Below are 18,901 nucleotides of genomic sequence, written 5' to 3'. Positions count from 1 at the left end.
ACCCATGCCATGAGTTTCAAATGAGTTTCTTTCATTCATTCATGCCTGTAGCATACATTCCTTTTTTATATAATATATTTTATTGATTTTTAACATAGTCACCTTAATGTTTGGTAAACATTTCCGGCCTCTTTGTGTCCCGGTGCGGTGCTATGGTGGTAGGGAAGAACAAGCGCCTCACCAAAGGAGGCAAGAAAGGTGCAAAGAAGAAAGTGGTGGACCCCTTCTCAAAGAAGGACTGGTATGATGTCAAGGCTCCAGCAATGTTCAATATTCGAAACATTGGAAAGACATTAGTTACCAGGACTCAGGGAACAAAAATTGCCTCTGATGGGCTGAAAGGTCGTGTATTTGAAGTAAGCCTTGCTGACCTACAGAATGACACACAACAGTGTGTTGTCTGGGTTTACATTTAAAAAAAACATTCATTAACAGTTACAGTAGTTTCTATGTTCTATAATCCACATAGTAGTTTTACCTGATTTCCTCTTTTTCCTGTAATGTTCTCTTTTGCCAACCTTAAGGAATACAATTCTTGTTGTTTTGATAGATAACCATTGGGTATACAAAAATTTATAATGTTTCTACAGATAATGATCACATGAACTGTTCTGTTCTATGTTTGAAACAAATGAGTTTCTTTCGTTCATTCATGCCTCTAGCATACATTCCTGTTAACTATCAATTTTGTAAGGAATGGTTCAGTCTTATCGTTGGCATCTGCAGCTGAAGTGTTTAGTGTTCCTGAGACAGATGTTGTATTTCAGTAATGGTAAGCCTCTCTGTAAGTGCTAGAATGAGCATGTATGGGTGGGAGGGTGATACATGCTGGTTTCTCCTCCTTCCCCATCCTCTCAGGAATGCCTCCTGTCTGTCTTCCCCTGATATTAACACTGAAGAGAAATTATGTTCTAAAACAGAGATCTTCTTTCCTAGATTAAATGGTAATGTTCTAGGAGTAACACTCATTAATTAGGGGAAATGGAGTTATTCAGCAATTAATGGGAATCGTGGCACATCCTTTGAGTTAATTTCATGTAAATGGCTCACATAATTATCTCTATTTTAAATAATTAAGAATGAGTTAATGTAACTATTTAACCTTTCACCATTGATTGTTGAACAAAAGACACACATACACACACAGAAATCCAGTAATCACATCTGTGGTTGTCTAGCAGAAAGACATTGAGCCAAAGCACGACCATCTTTTTTGTCCTTATCCTTCCCACTGGGCTCCTCAGACCAGCCACCCAGAAGATGACAACTTCTGGATTCAGATGGACTTTCTTTCTCAGAGTCTCTTTCTCTCTTGAAAAACAATGACCTCTCTTAAAATGCAAAGACGGCTTCCTGCAGGCAGGCAAATGAGGGTTCTTTCCAGAAAAAAAAGAAACCAATGCAAAAGACGAAAATAAGCACCAGACAAAAATGTTCTTTCATTGGTCTGTTCCTCCACTCCCCCACTTATATCTCGACATACAACCACAACTGAGCTCCAAATTTCCATTGGCAAGCAAGTCATTTGTTAAGTGAATTGTGCCCTATTTTATGATCTTTTTTGCCACAGTTAAGCAAATCATTGCAGTAGTGAAGCAAATCTGGCTTCCTCACATTTAATAATAATAATAATAATAATAATAATAATAATAATAATAATAATAATAATAATAATAATAATAAGAAGAAGAAGAAGAAGAAGAAGAAGAAGAAGAAGAAGAAGAAGAAGAAGAAGAAGAAGAAGAAGAAGAAAGGGACCTTGGAGGTCATCTAGTCCAACCCCCTGCTCAGGCAGGAAGCCCTATACCATTTCAGGCAAATGGCTGTCCAGTCTCTTCTTAAAAACCTCCAGTGTTGGAGCATTCACCACCTCTGGAGGCAGGTAGTTCCACTGGTTAATTGTTCTAACTGTCAGGGAGTTTCTCCTTAGTTCTAGGTTGCTTCTCTCCTTAACTAGTTTCCATCCGTTGCTTCTTGTCCTGCTTTCAGGTGCTTTGGAGAATAGCTTGACTCCCTCTTCTCTGTGGCAGACCCTGAGATATTGGAACACTGCTATCATGTCACACTTCACTCTTCTCTTCATTAAACTACACATCTATCCCCTCATCCAAATCGTTGATGAAGATGTTGAAGAGCACTGGGCCCAGAACAGAGCCCTGGGACACCCCACTACACACTTCCTTCCATGTAGATGCAGTTCCATTGAGGACCACACACTGAGTACGGCCTGTCAGCCAGCTACGAATCCATCTGGTGGTAATGCTATCTAACCCACACTTTTCTATCTTATCAAGTAGTAGGTTGTGATCTACTTTATCAAATGCCTTACTGAAGTCCAAGTAAATTATATCTACAGCATTCCTCTGGTCCACTAATTTTGTCACTCGGTCAAAGAATGTAATAAGATTTGTCTGGCATGATCTGTTTTTGACAAACCCATGTTGACTTTTAGTGATGACTTTGTTTGCATCAAGGTGTTGGCTGATTTGTTGTTTGATTATCTTTTCCAGAATCTTCCCAGGTATTGAGGTCAGGCTGATAGGTCTGTAGTTTCCTGGATCTATTTTTTTCCCTTTTCTGAAGATGGGAACTACATCAGCTCTCTTCCAGTCCTCTGGTAGTTCCCCAGTGCTCCAGGATCTTTGAAAAATATAGTTCAGTGGTTCTGAGATCACGTCTGCCAGTTCCTTGAGAACCTTGGGGTGTAATCCGTCTGGTCCTGGTGATTTGAACTCGTCTAGGCTGGACAGGTGCTCACTTAGCATTTTTTTGCCTATCTTAACTTGCATTTCTATTCTGTTTTTTATGGCATTGGTTTTGGTAGGTTGGAATGTTTTTTCCCTTTGTGTAAAGACAGATGCAAAAAACGAGTTAAATAGTTCTGCTTTCTCCCTATTACTTGTCACCTTCTTGCCACTTTCCCCCACTAATGGACCAATCATTTCCTTAACTTTTTTCTTGTTTTCATATGTTGAAAGAAGCATTTTTTGTTATTTTTGACTTTGGTTGCAAGCCTTAGTTCATTTTGAGCCTTAGCTTTCCTCACTTCATCTTTGCAAGCACGGGCTGTTTGCTGATATTCTGACTTAGTTATGTGCCCCTCTTTCCACTTCTTATACTTGTCCTTTTTATCTTTCAATTTATCAGAGTTCTTTATGCAGCTATGCTGGTTTCTTTTGAGAGCTGTTATTTTTCTTCTTTGTTGGTATTTACTTGTCAGAAACCAGCTGTGAAGGTCGCAAAAGGTGGCCACTTGTCATAAATACAGTTGCCAGTTGCCAAGCATCCGAAATTTGATCATGTGACCATGGGATGCTGCAATGGGTATAAGTGTGGAAAATGGTTATGTCACTATTTTCAGTGCCATTGTAACTTTGAATGGTCACTAACATGAATGGTTGAGAGTTGAGGACTTCTTGTAACACCAGAAACCTGGTCAATTCTGGCTGCTTTTATGGCCAGTATCCCACAAATGCAACTAAAAATTACTTGTATTCCTAACTTTCTCACACTATCCTGTGCAAGCTAGGATCTCTAATCCTAAGGTTTAGCTTGAGAGCCAACATGCTGTTGCACATCCCACTAACACAGCATATTGCGTCCGCAGATAACCGCCTGGCCGCCCTGTTTAGGGTGACCCGCTACCTTTTAAATCAAGGGACGGGAGAGGACCCCTTATGGGGACGGGCCAAGGAATTTAGTGAATATCTGGTGGACAAAATTGCTCAGATTCGGGCTGGTCTGGACTCTGACTGGGCAGTATCTGACGAGGGGAAAGCGATGGGTTTGGCCGAGAACATTTGGGAAGAGTTTGACCCTGTGACTCCAGATGAAGTGGACAGGATCATGGGGAAATTAAGTGCCACCCCATGTCTGTTGGACCCATGTCCCTCTTGGCTGGTTTATGCGGCTCAGGAGGTTACATGAGGCTGGCTCCTAGAAGTTATCAATGCTTCACTGAGTGAGGGGTGCTTCCCTGCCACCTTGAAAGAGGCGGTGGTAAGGCCCCTCCTCAAGAAACCTGCATTGAACCCAGCTATTTTAAATAACTTTCGTCCTGTCTCCAACCTTCGCTTTCTTGCGAAGGTTGTTGAGAGCATGGTGGCACGGCAGCTCCCTTTGGTCCTGGAGGAAACTGAGTATCTGGATCCGTACCAATCGGGTTTCAGGCCCGGGTATAGTATGGAGACGGCATTCGTCGCACTGGTGGATGATCTCTGGCGGGCCCGAGATAGGGGTTATTCCTCTGTTCTGGTCCTATTAGATCTCTCAGCAGCTTTTGATACCATCGACCATGCTATCTTGCTGCGACGTCTTGAGGGGTTGGGAGTGGGAGGCACCATTTTATGGTGGTTCTCCTCCTACCTCTCGGGCCGTTCGCAGACGGTGTTGGCAGGGGGGGCAGAGGTCAACCCCTAGGCCCCTTAGTTGTGGGGTGCCTCAGGGGTCAGTACTCTCGCCTCTCCTGTTCAACATTTATATGAAGCCGCTGGGTGAGATCATCCGTGGCTTCGGGGTGAGGTATTATCAATATGCTGATGATACCCAGCTTTTCATCTCCACCCCGAACCAACCCAGTGATGCCCTCGATGTGATGTCCCGTTGCCTGGAAGTGGTACAGATTTGGATGGGGAAGAACAGGCTCTGGCTCAACCCGGCCAAGACTGAGTGGCTTTACATACCGGCATCTCGTTTAGTCCATGAGGTTCCATCTTTGATTATAGGAGGACAGATGTTACCTCCCGTTGATAGGGCATGCAATCTAGGCGTCCTCCTGGATTCACGACTCAGTTTTGAAGATCATATTGGAGTCGTGGCCAGGGGGGGAATTTGCCCAGGTTCGCCTGGTACGCCAGTTGCGCCCCTTTCTGGACCAAGATGCCCTACGTACAGTCACCCATGCACTCGTTACCTCCCGTATAGATTACTGCAATGCTCTCTACATGGGGCTGCCCTTGAAGACCACCTAGAGGCTTCAGCTGGTGCAGAATGCAGCCGTGCAGGTAGTGATGGGAGCACCCCGATACTCCCATATTACACCCCTCCTGTGTGAGCTGCATTGGTTACCGATTGTCCTCCAGGTGAGATTTAAGGTGCTGGTACTTACCTTTAAAGCCCTACATGGCTTAGGCCTGGGATATTTGCAGGACCGTCTGCTGCCAGGAACGACCTCCCATCGCCCAGTGCGCTCACACAGGGAGCGCCTCCTCAGGGTGCCGTCAGCTAGACAATGTTGGCTGGCGACCCCCAGGGGGAGGGCCTTCTCTGTGGGAGCACCAGCCCTATGGAACCAGCTGCCCCCTGAGCTTTGGATGGCCCCCGATCTCCGGTCTTTTCGCCGCAGCCTCAAAACACACCTTTTCCATCAGGCTGACCTGGACTGACAGGGATTTTAATTATGTTTTTAATTTTTAACTTATTTTAATTTTAATTTATTCTACAGGGGCCATTAATTTAATTTTCTTTTAACTTCTGTATTATTGTATTTTATTGTTGTTAGCCGCCCTGAGTCCTTCGGGAGATAGGGCGGCATATAAGTCCCAATAATGAATAAATAAATAAATATTACCACATTCAGGTTGTACTTCAATATCTTGTCCTTAATTTTTAGTTTACTACTTATTCTTTCCCTGCACCCTGTATAAAATTGTTTACCATAAAAAGAAATAGTATTGTGGGCTTGTATATAAGAAGTCAAACTGTCTTCCCTGTGTTCAATTTTTAATCTATTTAATCTATCTGTTAAATCTATGGTAGAGAGCACTGATTAGTGTCAAAGCACATGCTTTGCAAGCAGAAAATAGTAGCTAATACCCCAAGCAAAGTGTCCACTTAAGAGAATCAAATGGAAGGTACTGGTAAATATTTCTTCTTCTTCTTCTTCTTCTTCTTCTTCTTCTTCTTCTTCTTCTTCTTCTTCTTCTTCTTCTTCTTCTTCTTCTTCTTCTTCTTCTTCTTCTTCTTCCTCTTCCTCTTCCTCTCCTCCTCCTCCTGCTCCTCAGGAGTTATGGATTTGGGGGTCAATGGTTAATAGTCTTGATGGCCATCTAATGGGAGGCTAGTGACTTTGCTGGTACAGTTGGTTGGTCACTGTGACAACAGACTGATGGACTAGATGGACAAGGGATCTAATCCAGCAGCTCACTGCTAATGTTTTCATAGGATCAGACACACAAATTAACTTAGGAAAGATGAATAGTTGACTTACAAATCACATTCTTAATCTACCTGATACAGTGTTAGGAGCACTGCCTGGCAGAAGCTCTTGAGCCTGATGTGGAAATAAATAAAATTGAATCTGGTACCTTCTTCATACAAAACTACGTCAACCAGAAATTCTGGAAGTTGAATCCCAGTACATCTGGAGGATATTATGCCTCAGATGTCTGCATTATTCACATTGCTGTTTATTCACTTACCCTTAAAGATGTGTTTTGACCTTCCCCCCATCATCTGATTGTATATTTCTCTGCCCAATCTACTTCATGTCTATGGATTAAAGGGGAGGCCCTCCAGATATTGTGGTCATCAACATACTTCTGCACCAGCAAAGATTGTGAGACTTACTGTCCAAACATCTGGAAATGACAATTTTGCTTACTCTGGTTCAATTAATATTAAACCATTCCAAATTAACTGCATATACCTACACTGAAAAGCTGAGAAACCTTGTTAAGTGAAGATAGTTTTGAACTTTAAGGAGGATTCAGCATCCTAGTTTGGGATGCTACCTGGAGACAGCCAACAATAATGAGTGATCCAAGAAAAAATCCTTGGAGTAGCACAGGGCTGATAGAATTATCATCTTAAGGCTCCCTGCTGGCACCACCATGAAATTCTATCAAGCTTTTATATCCATATTTCTTAAGGGATCCTTGTCTTCAAAACAAGGGGTGTGTACATATGTTGTTTGGTCCTATCCACAGTCTTCAGAACTACCCACAATAGAGAATGAGTTATTTCCACAAAATCATGAAGCAGGTCCTGCTAGAGAGATCTGTGAATAAAATGCGAAGGAGTGTGTCTCATAAGCAAATGTTTCCAAGCCAGATGAATCATCCATGATTCTCTCTGCCACTCATATAGCATTTTTCATAGTTTCCTTGCATTTGGCAGATACTGTATTTGAGCTTCTGACAAATTCTGTATGAAGGGCAGTCAACTTTATAAAAAGAAGAACAAAAACACAAAGAGATCACCACCCACTATTAAGTTAAAGTGAAATGAGATATGAAATTTGATTAGATTGTAACTGAGTGCTCTGAACAGAGTAAGGAAAACAGGGAGGGAGAGAGATAAATCCAGCTTTCATAGATGCATATTGGTAACTACCACACCAAGTGATATTTGCTGCCACAAATAATGTTTAAATTGGTTTTTAATACATAGATGGGACTTCTTTGGGCCAAATAACAGCTCCCAACAGTCCTGTTAGCATGGCCAAAGCAAAAAAAAAAAGGGGGGGGGGTTTCAGTCAATTCTAGACAACTATAGATTCTACAACTCTGACCACATTCCACAACAATGTTAATGTGTTTTCCTAGAAATTGAACCTTTTTTAAAAAAATCTTCTAGTCATAGGAATATAGTTTTGATTTTTCCAATGACGGGACTTGAGAAAAACATGTGACTTCCATACCCCTAATGAATAATAATAATAATAATAATAATAATAATAATAATAATAATAAGAAGAAGAAGAAGAAGAAGAAGAAGAAGAAGAAGAAGAAGAAGAAGAAGAAGAAGAAGAAGAAGAAGAAGAAGAAGAAGTAGTTGTTGTTGGAAGGTACCTTGGAGGTCATCTAGTCCAACCCCCTGCTCAGGCAGGAAATCCTATACTATTTGGTATAGTTTGGTCCAGACTGTGGGGTTGTTAATTTAACTGGATTTTAGATTTACTCTTGGGGCTTGAATTTAATTTAATTGTTTTATTTATTTATTTATTTTATTTATTTTTATTTTATTACATTTATATACCGCCCTTTCCCGAAGGACTCAGGGCGGTTTACAGGGTGATTAAAAAACCAAGATACAAAAGTTAAAAACAAATTTAAAAAAAGTTATATTTGTCCCTACATAAATAAAACCCCAGTTAAAATAAGATTAATCCTCAGCCTGGGCCAAAGAGCTCAAAGAGCCAAGTCTTCAGGCCCCGGCGGAATGAACGGACTTCGGGGGCAGTCCTCAGCTCCACTGGCAGCTGGTTCCAAAGGGCAGGCGCCCCCACTGAGAAGGCCCTATCCCTGGGTGTCGTCCGCCGGCAATCTCTTACCGGTGGCACCCTGAGAAGACCCTCCCTGTGGGAGCGCACTGGACGAAGGGAACTTGATGCCGGCAGCAGGTGTTCCCTCAGATATCCCGGACCCAAGCCATTTAGGGCTTTATAGGTCATCACCAAATTGTTTTTAATTTTTTGTATTCATGGTTTTAACTGCCCTGTAAACCACCCTGAGTCCTACGGGAATAGGGCGGTATAGAAATCCAATAAAATAAATAAATAAATAAATATTTCAGACAAATGGCTGTCCAGTCTCTTAAAAACCTATGCACATTGAGGTAAACAGGCTGTCAAACAAGAATTGTAGATCCTTTTGTCTTCCCAAAGGGAATATTGACTTCCTGGTAGACCTATGGTTAATTTTCTATGAAGTTGATATTCAGATGACTGAAACACCAAGGAAGGAAAAAAAGAGGCTAATCCAATGAGATATCAAATACCCCTGGCAGCTACAGAAAACTAGGCACCAACCATATCCACTGAGAAAAGAATCCTGCAACAGATCATCAGCAGTTCCCCAGCTTCCCAAAAATGAGTACTAGGCAGTCTAGAATGTCTTCTTGAAAAGTCTTCTGCTAATTAGAGCTTAAAACAACATTCCAGCATAACCTATTTCCAGAAAGGTATATATTTTAATGCGCAGAGAGCAACATGTATATGTGTGTATTTAAACAGGTTTTGATTTGAAGTGCAGTGAACTGTGTTATTGAAGCTTCTAAAACAAAAATCTCATTTCTGCATTTTATATGTGTGTGTGTGCGGGCGCGCATATTCAATTTATAATCCCCGAAGGAAAGTCCTATAGAAACAGAAATGTGTTGCCAAAATAAATGATGAATAAAGCAGTGAATTTAAGTTATAAAAAGGCAATATTACACTGCTTTATCGGCATAGCTAATATTAGAATATTCCAAGCAGGAAATTCCTCGGCTATGCACCGAGAAAAACTTAAATGTAGTACGGTAACATATTCACATATTGCACTCCTAAAAGAATGATAAGAGCCTTGGTGGAGTAGTGGGTTAATGCCTCCTTAAGTAACACCAGCTGCCTGCAATTAGTGCAGGTTCGAGTCCCACCAGGCTCAAGGTTGACTCAGCCTTCCATCCTTCCGAGGTAGGTAAAATGAGGACCCAGATTGTTGGGGGCAATAAGCTGACTTTGTAATAATGCTGCTTGGGGGGGGGAAAGCCCTAATAAGCAGGCATATACATAGAATGAAGGCTATTGCTAAGCACATTGATTTGTGCTTTAGATTGTAAGCCGCCCTGAGTCTTCGGAGAAGGGCGGGATATAAATGGGATTTTTTTTAAAAAAAGAATGATAAGCAATGGAAGAAGAATCAGTCAAGGTTCTAACCAAGCTATGCCAGCAAACTGGGGGAACTGATTGGAAGAAACCAGTCTACATTCCTGTACCAAAAAAGAAATCATAACAAAATGCAGAAACTATCACATAATATCCTTAATTTTGCATGCCAGAAAAATAATGCTTAGGATCATCCAATGCAGATTAGAGCCTCCTTGGAAAAAGAGTTGAAGCCGGTTTTAGAAAAGGCCAAGGAACGTGAAACATTATTATTGAGGTATGCTGGATAATTGAGAAAGCCAAAGAACATTTTTAAAAAGTCACTATGTGCTTCATCAATTATAGAAAGACTTCCAATTGTGTCAATCACATCAAGCTGTAGAAATAAAAATGGGAATCCCAGTACATTTTAATGAGAAACTCATATTCAGGTCAGGAAGCCACAGTACAGGAAAAAATATACCGAAACCAACTGGGTCCTCTGTGCTATGTTGATGATATTACCCTGATAGCTGAAAATGCAAAGTACCCTAATATTTAAAAATCAAGAAAAATAAAAAATAGTAAAATTAGGGTCAGAACCTTATATAGAAAATCTGTCTATTGGTCTCTGAGTATACAACAACATGATCTCACATAAGCAATCGAATAAATCAATCCTAAAAAAGAAAAAACACCACAGAAGGCAGCAGTAGCAAACTAGATTCCACAATAAATTTCACAGTTTTGTTGATTCCTAGGTCATGTAAACTCAATACTACAACTTTGCACATATCTAAATCAGGAAGAATTGGCTGCTATTGCTGTGTGTTTACAGAATATGAAACTGAAGGGGGAGGAGGGTTATTCCACTGCTTTGCACACTTGCAAAGAAGCATCTGAAACAATCTTCTCGTCTTCAGAAAACATAAGAAGGGAGGGATGGCAACCTTCCCAATTTGACATGTTGCTATCAATTACAGGCATATTAATTAAATTGTGGTATTTGTCTCTATGCAACTCAGCAGTCAAATTTCCCTTCTCCTCTCCTTAGCTCAGATTCTCACCACTTAGAGCAGGGGTGTCCAACCTTGGCAACTTTAAGACCTGTGAATTTCAATTCCCAGAATACCCCAGCCAGCTGTTCTGGGGATAACTCTGGATTGATTTGTTTGATGATCCATTTGTTTGTTTTCCTGGCTGTCCATGGTATTCTCAGGAGTCTTATCCAACACCAAAAGAACACCAATGATACCTATCCTACTTCTTCAAAGAGCCGTGGTGGCACAGTGATTACTATGCAGTATTGTAGCTTGACTGCCCACTGCCAGGAGTTCGATCCTGACCAGCTCAAGGTTGACTCAGCCTTCCATCCTTCTGAGGTTGGTAAAATGAGGACCCAGATTGTTGGGGGCCTTACACTGACTCTGTAAACCATTTAGAGAGGGCTGTAAAGCACTGTGAAGTGGTATATACACTCTTTGAACTCCAAAACTGTACCACTAGTTAATTACACATACTTCTTAGTGTGAAAAACACAAATAAAAATGGAAATAACTATGCATGGAAAGAAACTGAAAAAAATCCTATCTAGTAGTTCCTATTTACTTCATGTTTACTTAAAAATATAACAAGTTTCTGTTGGAACCAAGAAGTGATAGTTTCACTTTCTTAAATTCCTTTACTGAGGAAGCAACAAATAATGCCATATTTTGTATCACTGGGAAAGGAACTGAAAATAAAACACCAATACAAAGCTGAAGTACAGCCAAATTCGCAACGCAATATACAATTCTGACAATCACTCATTCAGGAAGTGAGAAAGTACTGAAAAGGCAAGCAAATGCCACACAGTTGACTGCATAAGAGTTGAAGAGGGATAAGTAAAAAAAAGAAATGATGCAAACAGTGGGAGTGTGTGAGGAGAATCAAGGAAGTTAAAGCCTGGATATTTTTTTGGTTTATCAACAAGAAATCTTAATCTGAAAAAAAGGATAGAGATAAAGTTGTTGCTGTTAACTTGGGAAGGAAATTAGAATAGGGACTTCAGAATAAGGAAGAGATTTACCACTACATAGAAAGAAGACTGGAGAAGACTCCTGCGAGTCCCTTGGACTGCAAGGCGATCAAACCGGTCAGTCCTGGAGGAGATCAACCCTGACTGCTCTTTAGAAGGCCAGATCCTGAAGTTGAAACTCAAATATTTGGCCACCTAATGAGAAGGAAGGACTCACTGGAGAAGAGCCTAATGCTGGGAAAGGTTGAGGGCAAGAGAAGAAGGGGACGACAGAGAATGAAGTGGCTGGATGGAGTCACTGAAGAAGTAGGTGTGAGCCTAAATGGACTCCAGAAGATGGTAGAGGACAGGAAGGCCTGGAGGAACATTGTCCATAGGGTTGCGATGGGTTGGACACGACTTCGCAGCTAACAACAACAACAGAAAGAAAAAATTGAATCAAAACTTGGAAGTTAGGGGGAAAAATGAACTAGGAAACTGGATACAAGAACATTAGCTGCCACAAAGAAGAGAGGGGGTCAGCTTCTTCTCCAAAGCACCCAAAGGCAGGACAAGAAGGAATGGGTGGAAGCTAATCAAAGAGAGAAGCAACCTAGAAGTAAAGAAAAATTTCCTGACAGAACAATTAATCAGTTGAACGACTTGCCTCCAGACGTTGTGGGTGCTCCAACACTGGAGGCTTCTAAGAAGAGATTGGACAACATCTAGAATGGTATAGGATTTCCTGCTTAAGCAATGGGTGAGATTAGAAGACCTCCAAGGTCCCTTCCAACTCTGTTATTCTGTTAGAAAGATATCCTGGGGAGAAATGAGAGAGAGAGAGTTTAATCTGGAGCAATAGCTAAAAGAAATAAACTAGAATTTAGCACTAAAGGAGTTAAAGGAACACAAAATGCAGGATTGCTCATGAACAAGGAAGAAATAAAAGGAAAGACATAGAATATTTTTTTTGTCTCCCTGCACCACCCTGCCTAGATAATTTCACCCACTTCATCTAACAGGGAAGAAGAGTGCAGACATTCACTTAATTGTGGCAAGAAAGGTTGTAAAATTAACAATTAATTATAAAATTAGGACAATTAACCAGTGGAACAGCTTTCCTTCAAAAGTTGTAGGTGCTTCATCACTGGAGGTTTTTAAGAAGAGACTGGACAGTCACCTGTCTGAAATGGTATAGGGTCTCCTGCTTGAGCAGGGGGTTGGACTAGAACAAGGGTGTTAAACTCGCAACGTCACGTAACGTCACGACGTATCGTGACTTTTTTATTATTTTTTTTATTTTAATTCCATTTATATCCCGCCCTTCTCCGAAGACTCAGGGCGGCTTACAAACTTAGCAGTAGCCTTCATTCTATGTATATGCCTGCTTATTAGGGCTTTCACACACACCCCAAGCGGCATTATTACAAAGTCAGCTTAATTGCCCCCAACAATCTGGGTCCTCAGTTTACCTACCTTGGAAGGATGGAAGGCTGAGTCAACCTTGAGCCTGGTGGGACTTGAACCTGCACTAATTGCAGGCAGCTGGTGTTACTTAAGGAGGCATCAGCCCTCTGCTCCACCAAGGCTCTTATGAGGCTCTTTTTGCCATTGCTGGCAATGGGGTGGGTGTGGTTTCGCTATGATGCATCCGGCCCGTGGGCCAGCAGTTTGACACACCTGGACTAGAAGAACTCCAAGGTCGCTTCCAGCTCTACTCTGATGGAAAATGGGAAAAACTCACTTAACAACTGTCTTGCTTACAATGGAAATTTTGGGCTCAGTTGTGCTCTTAGAATAGAATAGAGCTGGAAGGGACCTTGAGGTCTTCTAGTCCAGCCCCCTGTTAAAGCAGAAGAACCTGTACCATTTCAGACAAGTGACCGTCTGAGCTAAGTCCAGGAATAATAATAATAATAATAATAATAATAATAATAATAATAATAATAATAATAATAATAATAATAATAATAATAATAATAGTAATAAAGTTGGGAGGGACCTTGGAGGTCATCTAGTTCAACCCCCTGCTCAGGCAGGAAACCCTATACCATTTCAGGCAAATGGCTGTCCAGTCTCTTCTTAAAAACTTCCAGTGTTGGAGCATTCACCACTTCTGGAGGCAGGTTGTTCCACTGGTTAATTGTTCTAACTGTCAGGAAGTTTCTCCTTAGTTCTAGGTTGCTTCTCTCCTTGACTAGTTTCCATCCGTTGCTTCTTGTCCTGCTTTCAGGTGCTTTGGAGAATAGCTTGACTCCCTCTTCTTTGTGGCAGCCCCTGAGATATTGGAACACTGCTATCATGTCACCCCTCACCCTTCTCTTCATTAAACTACACATACTCAATTCCAGCAACCGTTCCCTATATGTTTTATCCTCCAGTCCCCCAATCATCTTTGTTGCTCTTCTCTGTACCCTTTCTAGAGTCTCTACATCTTTTTTACATTGTGGTGACCCAAACTGGATGCAGTATTCCAGGTTTGGCCTTACCAAGGCATTGTAAATTGGTATTAGTACTTCACGTGATCTTGATTCTATCCCTCTGTTAATGCAGCCTAGCAATGTGTTGGCTTTTTTGGCAGCTGCAGCACAGTGCTGGCTCATATTGAAGTGATTGTCTACTAGGACTCTAAGATCCCTCTCACAGTTACTACTATTTAGCAAGGTACCACGTATACTATACCTGTGCATTACCTGGTAATGTTACCTGCATTACCTGGTAATGTTCTTGCTTTTTCTTAATTAGAGCTTTATTTACTGAATTTGCAATGGAAGGGAGGAGTGAATTCACCTCTTATAATACCCACCCCACCCCCAAATCTGGTGGAAGACATGGCCATGCTGAGAGAGAGGTTGGAGTCAATGGCCTAGGTGACTCCTTCCAAATTTAATTCAGTGAGAAAGGAGGTGGGTTAGGGGTGGGTTTTAAACCTTGCTCATAATATAAGACCAAGAATAAACCAGTGAAATTGAAATATGGGAATTTCCTATCAAAAGAGAAGAAATAACTCTTCACACCATACAAAATTTATCTATGAAATTCTCTAGCAGAAAATGTCATGTCAACCTCATCAGTTCTGGAAAAGGGTTACTCAGATTTATGGATGTTAGGATTATATACTATATGAATGGCTATCACATTGTGATAACTATATATTAAATCCAATATCAGACCCAAGATGACCTCAATACCAGGTGCAGAATATATAAGTGGAAAAAATGAGGTTGCATTTATGACCTGCTAATACAGGTAGTCCTCAATGTACCAACATTTGTTTAGTGACTGTTCAATGTTACATGGCACTGAAAAAGGGACTTATGGCCATTCTTCATACTTACAACTGCTGCAACATTCCCGTGGTCACATGATCAAAATTCAGACAATTGGCAACTAACTCATATTTATGACAGTTGCAGTGTCCCAGGGTCATGTGATCACCTTTTGCGACCTTCTGACAAGCAAAGTCAATGGGCAAACCAGATTCATTTAACAAAGGTGTTATTAACTTAACAACTGCAGTGATTCACTTAACAATTGTTGGAAGAAAAGTTGTAAAATGGGGCAAAACTCACTTAACAACTGTCTTACTAAGAGCGATGGTGGCACAGTGATTAAAATGGAGTATTGCAGGCTAACTTTGCTGGCTACCAGTTGCCAGCAATTTGAGTCTCACTGGCTCAAGGTTGACTCAGCTTTCCATCATTCCGAGGTCAGTAAAATGAGGACCCAGATTGTTGGGTTGCTGACTCTATAAACTGCTTAGAGAGGGCTGTGAAGCATTGTGAAGCGGTATATAAATCTAAGCACTATTGCTATTGCTACTTAGCAACAGAATATGTGGACTCAAATGTGGTTGAATTCGAGGAATACTTGTAGTCTTCTAAGGCTGCCTGGCTGGCTATTATGTGAGCAGTGTGGTGGCTACATTTGGGCTTTAGCTTGATCTAGCAAGTGACCTTTTTGCCCTTGGGTTAACCAATTGAAAAGTTCTCCTAGATGGTACTGTTTCACATGGAGAAACCCTGAAGCCTTCTGCAGAATGACGACTCCAGGGACGTTCTCACCACAGATCACTGCAAAAGCTTTTCTCTTCATGACTAGTTATTCTGCAGTCCACCAACAGGTAACATTGCCAAGCATATTTTATATTCTGTTCAGGTGTCCAATTAAAATTGTAGAAATAGCGATAGTCACATCAGGCAACCAGCCCAGCACCTGGGAAGTGTGAGATAGGGCCGGCTGCTTCAGTGACATCCAGCCTGAGCCTCTCCTGTCTCCATTTGCAAAGGTTTTTCAAGCTTATTTGAAGTTGCCAGGTCACTCCCACAATATGCAATTGGTTTTCCTAACTGCAACTTGTTATGCAAAATGCCTTATTTTCAGAATAGCATCAGACCAGAGAAGGTGCAAATAGAAAACTAAAGGCACTATACTTAGGCAAACAGAAAAAAACTCTGCAAAAACATAAAAGCCCCAAAAGAGGTTCTACTAATTATTTTTATTTTTTGCATTCTATGGTAAAGAGAACAAATGGTACAATTTCATACTGTACTATTCTGTTCGTGGGGTCCTTGGTGCTCTCTGAGCTTGGTGGTTTTCTTGCAGATGTTTCATTATCCAAATTAGTAACATCATTGGTACTAGTGTTGATGATTTTACCTAATTGGGTAATAAAATGTCTGCAAGAAATCCACCAAGCTCAGAGAGCACCAAGGATCCCACACTTCAATCCTGAGCTACAAATATTCTCTTCTATCTATACTGTCTTAACAAACTGGAACAATAGGCCCTATCCAACAAAATGAACTTTAACGTGGAGAAAAGCAAAGTTTTACATTTAGGCAGGAAAAATCAAAAGTACAAGTACAGATTAGGTGAGACCTGGCTCAAAAACAGTAAGTGTGAGAGGGATCTTGGAGTCCTGGTGGACAATCACTTGACTATGTGCCAGTAATGTGCAGCAGCAGACAAAATATCTAATATAATCCTGGATTGTATAAATAGAGGCATAGAATCAAGATCACATGAAGTATTAGTACCACTTTATAAAACCCTAGTAAGACCATACCTGGAATACTGCAGCCAATTTTGGTCATCATAGTACAAAAAGGATGTTGAGGCCTTGGGAAAAGTTCAGAGAAGAGGAACTAAGATTGGAGTGTCTTGAGGGACGACAGGAGACAGTAGGCACGGTCCAAAAAGAACTTGTTTATTGGGCAGAGGTCCCGGGCGAGGCACCGCCGGGAATCCCCCGTATTTATAGTCAACAGCAACATTAACAACTTTGTTTAGAACCAATAAACAGGCGGGGTTCTCCCGCCTAACGATAACACCCAATAGGGAAGAGACCGGCTAAGGTAGGCGCGGCTGACAGCGGGTTGTTGCTGGGGCCAGCTGGCAGCTTTGACAGCTCCGGCTGGACTGCGCATGCGCAGTGCACTGACAGCTGTCAAACCAGCCGATTCTGACAGCTGTCAACTGACGCGCAGGCGCAGTACACTGACAGCTGTCAAACTAAGCTTAACCAAAAGGCTGCCGGGGATTCCTTATTGTTTGTGAGGGGAATGTATGCTGAGTACATAACAAAGATGATCCAAGGCCTGGAGACTAAAACATATGAAGAAAGGCTGCAGAACATGGGTTTGGCTAGTCTAAAGAAAAGAAGAAATAGGGGTGACGTGATAGCAGTATTCCAGTATTTGAGGGGCTGCCACAAAGAGGGGGTCACATTATTCACCAAAGCACCAGAGGGCAGGACAAGAAACAATGGATGAAAACTAATCAAGGAGAGAAGCAACCTGGAACTAAGGAGAAACCTCCTGACTGTGAGGACAATGAACCAGTGGAACAGCTTGCCTCCAGAAATTGTCGGCACTCCATCACTGGAGATTTTTAAGAAGAGACTGGACAGTCACTTGTCTGAAATGGTATTGGTCCTCCTGCTTGAGCAGGGAGTTGGACTAGAAGACCGCCAAGATCCCTTCCAGATTCTATTCTATTCTATTCTATTCTATTCTATTCTATTCTATTCTATTCTATTCTATTCTATTCTATTCTATTCTATTCTATTCTATTCTATTCTATTCTATTCTATTCTAGGTTTTTGTTGTTGTTGTTGTTTTTGGCACTGCCCAGGAAGATCCAAGGAGTGGGTTAGGACCATTTTTGAAATTTATACAATAATAGATACCGTATATACTTGAGTATAAGCCGAATTTTTCAGCCCACTTTTTGGGCTGAAAAATTCCACTTCGGCTTATACTCCAGTCAACAAAAAAAACTTACCGAGGACTTGTGCGCGGCCGAGGCTTTGGTGCTTCCGGGATCGCCCGCACCTCTCCCAAGCCACCGCCGTCCGAGACCTGCCGAAGTTTGGGGAGGTTTGGGGAGGTGCGCGCGCACCTCCCCAAACTCCGCGCCTTGCCTGCCTGCTTCTTTCCGCAGCGGAAAGAAGCAGGCAGGCAGGGCGCGGAGGAACGGAGACTTGCCGACGTTTGGGGAGGTTTGGGCGCCTCCCCAAACCTCGGCAGGTCTCCGTTCCTCCGCGCAGACCTGCCGACGTTTGGGGAGGTTTGGGCGCCTCCCCAAACCTCCCCAAACCTCGGCAGGTCTCCGTTCCTCCTGCCGACCTTTGGGGAGGTTTGGGCGCCTCCCCAAACCTCCCCAAACCTCGGCAGGTCTCCGTTCCTCCTGCCGACCTTTGGGGAGGTTTGGGCGCCTCCCCAAACCTCCCCAAACCTCGGCAGGTCTCCGTTCCTCCTGCCGACCTTTGGGGAGGTTTGGGCGCCTCCCCAAACCTCGGCAGGTCTCCGTTCCTCCGCGCAGACCTGCCGACGTTTGGGAAGGTTTGGGCGCCTCCCCAAACCTCCCCAGGTCTCCGTTCCTGTTTGGGGAGGTTTTGGCGCCTCCCCAAACCTCCCCAAACCTCGGCAGGTCTCCGTTCCTCCGCGCAGACCTGCCGACGTTTGGGGAGGTTTGGGCGCCTCCCCAAACGTCCCCAAACCTCGGCAGGTCTCCGTTCCTCCGCGCAGACCTGCCGACCTTTGGGGAGGTTTGGGCGCCTCCCCAAACGTCCCCAAACCTCGGCAGGTCTCCGTTCCTGTTTGGGGAGCTTTGGGCGCCTCCCCAAACCTCCCCAAACCTCGGCAGGTCTCCGTTCCTCCGCGCAGACCTGCCGACGTTTGGGGAGGTTTGGGCGCCTCCCCAAACCTCCCCAAACCTCGGCAGGTCTCCGTTCCTGTTTGGGGAGGTTTGGGCGCCTCCCCAAACCTCCCCAAACCTCGGCAGGTCTCCGTTCCTCCGCGCAGACCTGCCGACCTTTGGGGAGGTTTGGGCGCCTC

The 18,901-nt window shown here is 42.7% G+C and overlaps 1 protein-coding gene and 1 long non-coding RNA gene across 2 annotated transcripts in view; both read left to right on the top strand.

Moving 5' to 3' along the window:
• LOC310632964 overlaps positions 1-18,901 on the top strand; it is a 1,456,945-nt gene that overhangs the window by 1,263,705 nt on the left and 174,339 nt on the right. The gene's annotated exons all lie outside the window — the stretch shown is intronic.
• Positions 127-416, top strand: LOC310632387 (small ribosomal subunit protein eS1-like; the record flags this gene model as incomplete). Its single annotated transcript, XM_083349588.1, has 1 exon — positions 127-416. Exon 1 carries the CDS (start codon positions 153-155, stop codon positions 414-416), a length of 264 nt encoding a protein of 87 aa, XP_083205714.1. The 5' UTR covers positions 127-152.

Source organism: Vipera ursinii (assembly GCF_947247035.1).
Source record: "Vipera ursinii genome assembly, chromosome: 1".
Lineage (NCBI taxonomy): Eukaryota > Metazoa > Chordata > Lepidosauria > Squamata > Viperidae > Vipera > Vipera ursinii.
This window is presented reverse-complemented; position numbering and strand designations above follow the sequence as displayed.